Below are 12,008 nucleotides of genomic sequence, written 5' to 3'. Positions count from 1 at the left end.
CTATGTGGTGAGTAGCAGTGTATCTTTTCCATATTATTGTTTTTCCACATTTGAACAGATGATTGTGCCATTAGCTGCTTCTATATAACATCAATTTTTTTTAACTTATAATTTTCACAAAGACCATGGTTATTAGTTACATGTAGCTTATTAATAGGCATGAGACGACAGAAGAGAGAATTGGTTGGTTGTTTGAGGTTAAAGGGACCAAACAGCAAGGTCATCAGTCGCTTGTTTCAAATAGACTCCATTCTGCTAACGGGACATCTCAGAAAAGTCAGAACAATAAAACGGAAAAACGTAAAAAGGCAGCACGTTGTCATTTGTAAAAACAAATGAGGGAAGTCGGCAAGAGAACGAACCCAAAACTATGCTGAAGCAGCATAGGCAAGACCACCTGTGACTTAAAAGGTACAACTGCGATAATGCAGAAAGTACGTATGGGAATAGAAAGACTAACCAAGCCTTAAAAAGAAGGGGTAAAAACAGAGTAAAAGGGGAAGAAAAGAGGATTCCGGTCAGGGAGGTGAATCGGGAATCTCTGAACACTGCCTACAGTGGGAGTCACCCAAACACTCACCGCCCTGCCCCAACACCAGAGAGAGATTAAAAACTTTAAAACTGAGAATAAAAACCACTCTCCCGGAGGAAACCGAGAACCAGAGAGACCATCCGGGAATCGTCAGCCAACATCAAAGGTAAAGTGTGGGGGAGTCTGTACTTAGCACGCAGAGCCAAAAGAAGGGGGGCATTCAACCAAAACGTGGGCCACTGACTGGAAGGCTCCACAACCACATAGCTCATCACGCAAAAGAAAACCATGGGTCAGCCTGGTATGGCCAATGCAGAGACGACACAGTGTGGTCGAGTCCTTGCGGGAGAGGCGAAAGGAAGAACACCATGGGCCTGGTGTCACCTTAATTGCACGAAGTTTATTAGACAGTGAAGTAGCCTCCCAAGAATTGGCCCATGACTGTGCGAAGTGGGATTTGATGTGAAGCCGTAAATCCGCTGCAGGAGGGGTTACAGAAAACGGGGGGTAAGTAACTGCTCCCCCAGCCAAACGATCAGCGAGCTCATTACCCGGGATACCCACATGGCCCGGGACCCATAGGAAGTCAATAGAACAAGCAGCACGGTGAAGATCAGCGAGATGGTCATGGATGGCAGAGACCAAGGGATGACGCAAAAAACACCAGTCAATAGCAAGAAGGCCACTCATCGAGTCTGTACATAACAAAACGCGGTTGTGTTGGGATCGTTTAATAAAAGTAAGGGCCCGGGAAATTGCCATCAATTCCGCAGTAAACACCCCACATGTAGGTGGCAGCAGATGATTTTCCGTTCCAACAAAGGACGTGAAGGCATACCCAACATGATCAGCAGATTTAGAGCCATCAGTGTAAAAAACAACAGCATCCCGAAACTCCCATAAAATTTGGCGGAAAAAGGAACGGAACACCACCGGGGGGGATGGAATCTTTCGGACCGCGGCGGAGATCCATTCGAATTCGAGGCCGAGGAACTAACCAAGGAGGGGTGGAGGGGAGGGAGCGAGGAAGACAGGACAAAGAAGGAAGCTGAAAATCACGGTAAAGAGACGCAAGGCGCAGCCCAACCGGTAAACCCGCCCGAGGGCGGGAGTCGGGTGGGCGACGTCCATGGTCTGGGAACAGGATAGAATAGGAAGGATGAGAAGAACGGATAGTGAGGGCATGACACCAGAAGCTGGGACCGCCGAACAGAAAGGGGGGGGGGATCCCAGCTTCAACCAGGAGACTATCAACAGGGCTAGTAGGGAAGGCACCGGTGGTCAAACGGATACCACGATGGTGGACTGGATCCAGCGCGTGCAGTGTGGAAGGAGCAGCTGAACCATAAACTTGACAACCGTAGTCCAAACGTGACAGAACTAGAGCACGATAAAGACGGAGGAGGAGGGAACGGTCCGCACCCCAAGAGGAGTGGGCAAGGAAGCGAAGGACATTGAGTTTACGGAAACACCCTACCTTCAGGAGTCTGATATGGGGCAGCCAAGTGAGCTTGTTGTCGAAAAGAAGACCCAGGAAACGAAACTGTGGAACCACAGGCAATCTTTGTGCAGCGAGATAGAGCTCTGGATCAGGGTGGACCGTAGTACGGCGACAGAAGTGGACCATCCCCGATTTTACAGGAGAGAATTGAAACCCGTGTGAGAGGGTCCATGCAGAGGCATGCTGTATAGCCACCTGGAGCTGCCGTTCTGCAGATGGCATCGAGGAGGAACTAACCCAAATGCAGAAATCATCCACATACAGGGCAGGGGTGACCAAGGGACCGACAGAGGCCACAAGTCCATCGATAGCAATGAGGAAAAGAAGGACACTCAAGACAGAACCCTGTGGGATGCCCGTCTCCTGGGTCCGTGAAGAACTAAAAGCAGTACCAACTCGAACTCTGAATGACCGATGGATCAGGAACTGGCGGATAAAAATCGGGAGTGGGCCCCGAAGACCCCACTGATGAAGGGTTAGTAAGATGTGATGGCACCAGGCTGTGTCATAGGCCTTGCGAAGGTCAAAAAACACTGCAACCAAATGGCGGCGCTGAGGAAAAGCCTGCCGAACTGCGGATTCCAAGCGAAGTAAATGATCGATTGGAGATCGTCCCTCTCGAAAGCCACACTGGTAAGGGGACAATAGATCCCGAGATTCGAGGATCCAAGTGAGCCGACGGGCTACCAGCCGTTCAAGTAACTTACAAACAATATTGGTCAAACTAATTGGCCGATAGCTGTCAACAGATAGGGGGTTCTTACCAGGCTTAAGGACAGGAACCACAATGCTATCCCTCCACTGAGAAGGGAAGTCACCCTGGAGCCAGATACGGTTAAACACTCGAAGAAGATGTTGCCGTTGTGGAGCACTGAGATGTTGAAGCAGTTGGTTATGAATGGAATCTGGGCCAGGGGCCGTATCATGAGAAGAAGATAGAGCAGAAAGAAATTCCCATTCAGTAAAAGGTTCGTTGTAAGATTCTGACTCACAAGTGGTGAAACATAAGGTGAGGGCTTCTGCCTGCTGTTTTTGATGAAGGAAAGCAGCTGGATAGGAGGCTGACGCTGATGCCACTGCAAAATGGATCGCAAGATGTTCCGCGAGAACTAATGGGTCCGTACAAATGCCATCTGGGAGGTGAAGGCATGGGAGGGTGGACTGCCGATGGCAACCTTGGAGAGAGCGAAGTGTAGCCCATACCCGTGACAGAGGGACAGTGGAACCAAGGGAAGAAACGAATCGTTCCCAACATATCCGCTTGCTCTGTTTGATTAAATAATGGGCTTTAGCGCGAAGGCGCTTGAAGGTAGTAAGGCTGGCTACGGATGGGTGCCTCTTAAAGTGTTGCAAAGCTCGACGGCGATCACGGATGGCAATGGCAATGGCCGTACCCCACCACGGGACTTGCCGGCGACGAAATGGTCCAGATGAGCGCGGGACAGCAAGGTTAGCAGCGCGAACAATCGCGTCAGACACGTCACGTAGGACGTCATCAATACAACCCGACAAAGAGGGAGAAAACTCGACCTGTGCAGTATATAGAGGCCAATCGGTGCGGTGGAAAGACCAACAAGGTAACCTGTTCATCGGGGAGCGGGAAGGGAGCGTTATAATCAACGGGAAATGGTCACTATCACAAAGGTCATCGTGTGGCGACCAGTGTAATGAAGGGAGGAGAGAGGGAGAAGAAAGAGAAAGATCAATGGCAGAAAAGGTACCATGACCAGCACTGAAATGAGTAGGGGAGCCATCATTAAGAAGGCACAGGTCGTGGTCTGCAATAAATTGGTCTATAAGAAGACCTCGTCTAGATGGAAAGGCACTGCCCCACAAAGGATGATGAGCATTAAAATCCCCAAGGAGGAGGAAGGGAGGAGGAAGTTGCTGAAGAAGGGTGGTTAAGGCAGCAGGTGTAAGAGTCCTGTCAGGAGGGAGATAAAGATTGCAAACTGTGACTGCAGAGTCTAAGTGGACCCTAACAGCAACCGCTTCCAATGTAGTTTGGAGAGGAATCCACGTGCTAGCAATGTCTGTACGGACCAACGTACAAACGCCACCAGAAGCCCGCAAGGGTCCGACCCGATTTCGACAGAAAACACGGAACCCACGGAGGGTTGGTGAGTGAGCATCAGTAAAATGAGATTCCTGGAGAACCACACAAGTTGCAGAGTAGGACGAAAGAAGGGATTTCAATTCCGGAAGGTGACGATAGTAGCCATTACAATTCCATTGGAGAACCACAGAACGATGGTTTAAATGAGGGCTGAACACGCTAAATCCAGTCATACCGCCGGGTCCCCACCCGTCACCGACAAGGAGGGGGCGACATCCATGAACGACAGGTCAGAATCCGGTTGTGAAGTCGGGGAAGGGACCTCCGGTGACACCAGAGGCTCTTTGTCCCGGGACTTATGTTTCTTCTTCTTTTCAGGCTGAGATCGAGGAGGGCTGTGTGGCATAAAGGAGCCAGCTGCAGCAAGATCAGGAACAGAAAGAGACCGGGTGACCTGGGGGCCGATAGACCGCAGCTCTCGTGGTCGCCGCGCGGCAGCAGACCTTTGACCTGGAAGGTGCATCCCGGGAGAGGCGCCCTTGACCAGCAGACGCCGAAGGAGTGGGACACTTCTCCGGCTGGGGAGGGGGAGCAGCGCCCAGAGGAGAAGGTGTGGGAGCCGCAGGGGAGGGGGAAAGGAGAGGGGTCCGGGATGGGGGTAAGGAAGGGGGAGGAAGGGAGGAAGATGTAACCAAGGCATAACTAGATGTCATGGACACAGGGTGCAATCGTGCATATTTCTTACGGGCCGCTGTGTAGCTTACACGATCAAGGGACTTATACTCCTGTATCTTTTTTTCTTTCTTATAGACTGGGCAATCTGGTGAACGTGGAGAATGACTACCATGACAATTTACACATACAGGAGGGGGAACACAGGGACTCCCCTCATGGAGTGGACGTCCACAGTCACCACAGAGAGGGTCCTGGGAACAGCGAGAAGCCATGTGGCCAAAACGTAAGCACTTAAAACACCGCATAGGAGGTGGGATGTACGGCTTCACATCACAGCGATAGACCATAATCTTAACTTTCTCAGGAAGGGTATCCCCTTCAAAGGCCAGGATAAAGGCACCAGTATCAATACGATTATCTTTAGGACCCTTCTGAACACGTCAAACAAAGTGAACACCCCGCCGTCCGAGATTGTCCCGAAGTTCCTCATCAGTTTGAAGGATGAGGTCCCTGTGAAAAATCACACCTTGTACCATATTTAGAGACTGGTGAGGGGTAATGGACACAGGAATTGTGCCAAGATGGGTACAGGCACGAAGGGCCGGAGATTGGGCAGCCGAAGCAGTTTTTATCAGCAACGAACCCGACGGCATCTTACTCAGGGAGTCCACTTCGCCGAACTTGTCTTCAATGTGTTCCACAAAGAATAAAGGTTTGACACTGGTGAAAGTATCTCCATCAGCCCTGGTGCAAACTAGATAACGGGGGAAAGGTTTTGCCCCTAGACGACGGGCCTGACCCTCTTCCCAGGGGGTAGCCAGGGAAGGGAAGGCCGAAGGGGCAAGAGAAGCAGCACTTGAGGAATCAGTACCACGCAGAGATACAGCCGCAGAAGAACGGCCAGAGTTTTGGACCCGTATGCGTTTCATCTGCATAGCGTCCGCCCTGATACCACCCACTCCGATCAGGGGCTCTCCTCACGGGCGCCACCCAGCCACAGCAAGGGCCGTCTGGCACGGCGGCCATTGCCGGGAGTTCCGATGCTCCAGGATGACGAGCAACCACTCCAAGGCATGCATGAGGTGGTCACAGCTCAGGTATCAGAAGTGTGATCCCTGTGTGTTCAGGGGGCTCAACCAAAAGGGTACATAGCGACCCCACCACACGGGCTGGCTACCGTGCTGGCTATGCACCCTAGCATCAAGCAACGACGTGAAAGAAAAGGTGGAATGTACTAGGAGGGCGCACATCGGAGACACTAGGTAAGGTGCTCTTCCCCAAATGGCTCACACTACGGAGGAGAAATTTTGTAATGGAGGTCAAACCCAAGAGGGGGACCATGGAATGCCAAAAGGAGGAGACGATTACGCAACAAAGCCGGAGTGTAAAACCAACAGAACCATGAGGATAGCGGGGGCCAACATAAGCAAGGACACCAATAGAGGGAGAGGAGAGGGCGAGGGGAAAGGAGCATGGAGGGGAAAGGAGGGGAGGGGAAAGGAAATGCAGCCCGGGAGAGAGAAGGCTGCAATGGCTCGGGGCCCCGTGCTCACCACGCACGTATCCACAAAAGAGTTGTGGACCCCCCGGGGGGGGGGGGGGGGGAGGAGAGAGAATTCACATTTATAATTATAAATATAAATTGTAGTTTTGAAAGCAGTCATGCATCTGGATGGAGGAGGGTTAAACTTGTGTATTATTGTTTTACTCTCCACGTATCATAAAACAATGAAGTCTTTCAGTTGGCTTCAACTACAACAGCCAAACTGAAGCTTAGATGCTTAATAACTGTTCAGTGTAGTTAAAAAAATGCAAAGTGGTGTAGAACAGGAAACAATGAGATACTCAAAGCTGTGGCAAGATCCCATTTGCACTCATCTGCCAAACATTTCCTGGTATCACACCATCTCCCCTCAAAAACAGTTAACAAACATACAAGCGTTTATCCCAAGCATACTATTCAATTTAGATCAAGAGGATCATCTGGGATGTGATAGCAAGCCAAACATTTGCATTTCATTTAAAAGTGCAAAACAATAAAATGATTACATTACAAAATATTACATAGGTCCACAAAAATACCTTTCATTCCTTTTTGTTAGGGCACTGAATACAAATCCGCTATTATGTCAAACTTATTCAGAGTGCGACTTCATTATAAACTAGAGAAACTAAAAAACATGTCGTTGCAATGAAAAGTGTTTTCATTTTTCAGTACTAACAGTTTTTACTGAAATCTAAAAACGAAAACACCTCCGTATTACACAGCAATTAAGTGCCCATAGACTTTTATTTCCTCTCTTATCTCTTTAAAGCACACAGTGCATCACAATATCAAAGTGATGGAAGGACAGTACCAGGGTTGCTGGACTACCAACCATTGTTCATATGCACACACACGAAGCAGGCAATTCAGCAGTCACTTTTTGGAAGCCATAACTTCAGTTCGAGTGGTGTAAAAGATGTTGCTTCTTACAAGGGAATCTCCCCATCACACCCCCCTCAGATTTAGTTGTAAGTTGGTACAGTGGATAGGCCTTGAAAAACTGAACACAGATCAATCGAGAAAACAGGAAGAAGTTGTGTGGAACTATGAAAAAAATAAGCAAAATATACAAACTGGGTAGTCCATGCGCAAGATAGGCAACATCAAGGAGAGTGTGAGCTCAGGAGCGCCATGGTCCCGTGGTTAGCACGAGCAGCTGCGGAACGAAAGGTCCTTGGTTCGAGTCTTCCCTCGAGTGAAAAGTTTACTTTCGTTATTTTCGCAAAGTTATGATCTGTCCATCTGTCCATTCGTTCATTGATGTCTCTGTTCACTGTAATAAGTTTAGTGTGTGTGTTTTGAGACCGCACCGCAATACCGTGTGATTAGTAGACGAAAGGACGTGCCTCTCCAATGGGAACCGAAAACATTTGATCGCAAGGTCATAGGTCAACCAATTCCTCCACAGGAAAACACATCTGATATATTCTATACGACACTGGTGACAGCATGTGCGTCACATGACAGGAACATGTTGTCGACCCACCTAACTTGTACACTTGGTGAATGGGTAAAAAGATTCTTCTACCTTGCCCGATTTAGGGTTTCTTGTGGATGTGATAATCACTCCCAAAAAAGTGATGAAAACATAAGAGTTTGTCACATAAACTGCAACAAATGAATGCAACAGTTTCACAGTCGCACAGTTTTCCCTGTGCTCTGTCAAAACATATGTTTTTAATGTTTTCAAATTTTTCCGTGTGTAGACCGTCAAATCCTGCATACGTCCAAGCAAATCTGAACATGTCCTGGAATTTTGGAGAGGGAAGTTGATTATGTGTGGGTGCCTGAACTTTGATAATTGACACACGATCACGTAAACAATACTGCTCTGTGTACCTGAGCAGCTTCGCAAAATCATAGAATCTTCTCACAAAGCATTTCACTTGCCAAAAACCAAACACATCTAACAGTTGCAGAAGAGGTGTACAACCTGGAGGAATGGTAATCACGCCTATTCCCACACTAAAATTTTACAAATCCTGATCCTTCTGTCCTGTATAGCTGTCAAGGAGTAAGGCAAAATCTTTGTCCGCGTAAGGAGCAATCACATGTTCATTAAAGTCTTTCACTAGTCTTTTCTCTACTTTTCCTGATGCACTGCAATTCACAATAACATTCGGCATTCGCACAAGTTGGTTGTTTGGGGTTTAAGGGACCAAACTGCAAGGTCATCAAGTCCCTTGTTTCAAATGTGATCCATTCCACTAATGTGACATCTCAGGAAAGTCAGAACAATAAAAGGGAAGTCATGTTGTCAATGATAAAAACAAAATGAGGGAAGTCAGCAAGAGAACGAACCCAATGCGATGCTGAAGCGGTATAGGCAAGACCACCTGTGACTTAAAAGGTGCAACCGCTAGAATGTAGAAGTACATATGGGAAAAGGAGACTAACCAATCCTTTTTTAAAAAAAACACAGTAAAAGGGGGAAGAAAAGAGGATCTCGGCCAGGGAGGTCAGTCGGGAATCTCCAAACACGGCTTACAGTGGGAGACACCCAAACACTCACCGCCCTGCCCCAACACCAGAGAGACCAGAGATATCAGAAGTGTGATCCCTGTGTGTTCAAGGGGCTCAACCAAAAGGGTACATAGCGACCCCACCACACGGGCTGGCTACCGTGCTGGCTATGCACCCTAGCATCAGACGACGACGTGAAAGAAAAGATGGAATGGACTAGGACGGCACACATCGGAGACACTAGGTAAGGTGCTCTTCCCCAAATGGCTCACATTACGGAGGAGAAATTTTGTAATGGACGTCAAACCCCAGAGGCGGACCAGGGAATGTCAAAAGTAGGAGATGATTATGCGACAAAGCCGAATTGTAAAACCAACAGAACCAGGAGGATAGCGGGGGCCAACATAAGCAAGGACACCAAGAGAGGGAGAGGAGAGGGTGACGGGAAAGGAGCAAGGAGGGGAAAGGAGGGGAAGGGGAAGGAAATGCAGCCCTGGAGGAAAAAAGCTGCAATAGCATGGGGCCCCGTGCTCGCCACGCACGTATCCACAAGAGTTGTGTGGTTCCCCTGGGGGGGGGGGGGGGGGGGGGGGGGTTGTGCAAGTACCCTATTCACCTGTTGCTGAGCTTGCAGTCCAAATACACCATTTTTTCCTGCAAACACAAATAAAATGTAGGTAAAATAAATCCTGCTTTGTTCAGAGCATATTGTGTGGTATAACTATGTGAAGTGGCATGCAGCTGGTCTACAGTACATTCCGTGTCGCCTTCTCCAACTAACGATAACGTGCGGGTCGATTTCATTTCATAGTTAAAACCGGACTGATTTGTGTTGATAATATATGCGTCTTCACACTGTTGGAATCTGACTTTAGTTTCTGTAACAAATGTCTTGGAACACACTAAAAGTTCTTCCAGTTTATTCATGTAGTTCTTGCTTACATATTTCGTAATCTTCCTGCTCGTAATTTTGTATTTTGTTTTGAACGTAACAAACCAATGAGATGAAGCCTTGAAGTCCAGGCCGATTTGTTTAGCGTAATGCAATCCCCAAATCTGTAGGTCTGTATCATGCACTGCACTTAATTCATTTCTGGCTTTAATAAATTGTCGGTATACATGGTTTTCTAGTTCACTGAACTTCTGTCTTCGGGTTCCACGACTTCTTTGCAATATTTAATTGTGCTTTTTTTCCTCGATCTCTTTAAATTTTTTAAATTTATTTGTTACTTCACTCCATAATGTATATTTGCGTCTTTTAATTGGTTTGGACAGTAACCTGTATTGGAGCATATCCTTCATGTAACCCAAAGAAATACCATCAGATTGAAGTCGCAGTATTTCCTCTTTGTGTTCTTCGTAAACCGCGCGACTGCTACGGTCGCAGGTTCGAATCCTGCCTCGGGCATGGATGTGTGTGATGTCCTTAGGTTAGTTAGGTTTAAGTAGTTCTAGGGGCCTGATGACAACAGATGTTAAGTCCCATAGTGCTCAGAGCCATTTGAACCATTTTTTGTTCTTCGTACGGATCATCAAAAATCCCATCATCTGGTACATACAGCCCAGCAGCAATCAGCAAAGTATCGTCGTCATCACCACACATACTGCTTATCAACAAATGTAGGAAATAATCATACAAATGTTCGATAATCATTCGATTCCTTAAGGAACTTTCCGATTCTTTACAGTTCGGGAAATATTCATTGACCTCGTTATTGAAGTCGCGAGCTATATTTGCTGGATTCATATTGCCCACGGAATACATCTCACGTATTTAATGCACTCTCATCGAAAGTAGCTAACAGTCAACTGCCAGCCAGGGAGCCTCGTTAGCAGGAATACCCTCTCTTCCGTGCCCTGTAGTCAACTGACATCGTGTGTTTCGATGTTTGTTTAGGTGTAGCGTCCCCATACTACGGCGTAGTTACCTCGCATCTGACGGACAGATAATAATTGGCTGAAAATACAAAATTAAACTTTTCACTTGAGGGAAGACTTGAACCAAAGACCTCTCGTTCCGCAGCTGCTCACGCCAACTACGGGATCACGGCACTCCTGAGCTCACACTATCCTTGATGTTGCCCATCTTGCGCATGGACTACTCAGTCTGTATATTTTGCTTATTTTTTTCATAGTTCCACACAACTTCTTCCTGTTTTCTCGATTGACCTGTGTTCAGTTTTTCAAGGCTAACTGTGCTAACTTATAACTAAATCTGAGGGGGGGGGGGGGGGGAGGGGTGCGATGGGGAGGGTCCCTTGTTAGAAGCTCAAACAGCAACAATGAAATTACATAGCTTATATAAAAAAATATTATCATTTACACATTTCTTTGTAGCTGACACTTTGGTAACTAATCACATTTATATACTGAAGATTTTAATTTTTTCTGACAGTCACCTGTGATTTGTAAAAAAATGATTCTCCCTATGAGTGACTAGTTTCTGTATGTGGACATGTAACTGGAACAAGCAGTTACACCTTACAGAACTTTCCAGTTAACAGTAATTAAACATTTCTCACAAATCATTAACATAAATACATTTTACGATAAACTTTGCTGTCATGTAGCTTACCAAGGTGCTTATCTGCCGTTGTAGTTTGTAAATCAGGATAAAATTAGCAAGACAGAGGAAAACATTAAAGACACGAAGACCATGTATGTTACAAAAATCTTGCCCCATAAACAATCCAGCAATCTTGAGGTAAATGACAGAAAACACATACAGTCCTGGGAGTGTTGTTATTTTAGGATCCCACTGAAAAGGAAAGACATAATCAATTGTCATTTCTCATGTATAAAACAATCCAAGAGTAAAAATTTTAATGTAATTTAAACAAAAGTAGACAACACAACAAAATAATTAACACATATTAGTGTCGGTGGAAACTGCAGAAACCGCATCTTCAAATCATAAAGCATATATGGATGGCAATACCTCCAAATTATTAAACTTCACGAACACCTATGATGGTACAAAGCGCAAGCTGCTTGCGAATATCAACAGTAGTTTAAGTTGGTAGAAAACTAATCACACGTGACATTAGCTTGTAGTAGGTTAGTGAATACACTCACTACGGTACATGGCAGACAACATACAGTGCGACTTGGGGGTGGGGGATCTCGGCACAGCAAGCAAGGAAAGAACCAGAGAGTGTGACAGTCAGAGGCGAAGGTAGAGGCACCCTGTGAAGTGGACATACAGCCAATTTGGGGGCCCATCTTGACTAAAACA

The 12,008-nt window shown here is 46.8% G+C and overlaps 1 protein-coding gene across 1 annotated transcript in view; it reads right to left on the bottom strand.

Moving 5' to 3' along the window:
* LOC124721636 (putative Dol-P-Glc:Glc(2)Man(9)GlcNAc(2)-PP-Dol alpha-1,2-glucosyltransferase) overlaps positions 1-12,008 on the bottom strand; it is a 105,795-nt gene that overhangs the window by 82,677 nt on the left and 11,110 nt on the right. The window contains exon 2 of the mRNA XM_047246699.1: positions 11,349-11,531. Within this exon, the coding sequence (XP_047102655.1) occupies positions 11,349-11,531 (183 nt within the window). The remainder of the gene's footprint in view (positions 1-11,348; positions 11,532-12,008) is intronic.

This window comes from Schistocerca piceifrons, chromosome X (genome assembly GCF_021461385.2).
Source record: "Schistocerca piceifrons isolate TAMUIC-IGC-003096 chromosome X, iqSchPice1.1, whole genome shotgun sequence".
In the NCBI taxonomy this organism is placed as follows: domain Eukaryota; kingdom Metazoa; phylum Arthropoda; class Insecta; order Orthoptera; family Acrididae; genus Schistocerca; species Schistocerca piceifrons.
This window is presented reverse-complemented; position numbering and strand designations above follow the sequence as displayed.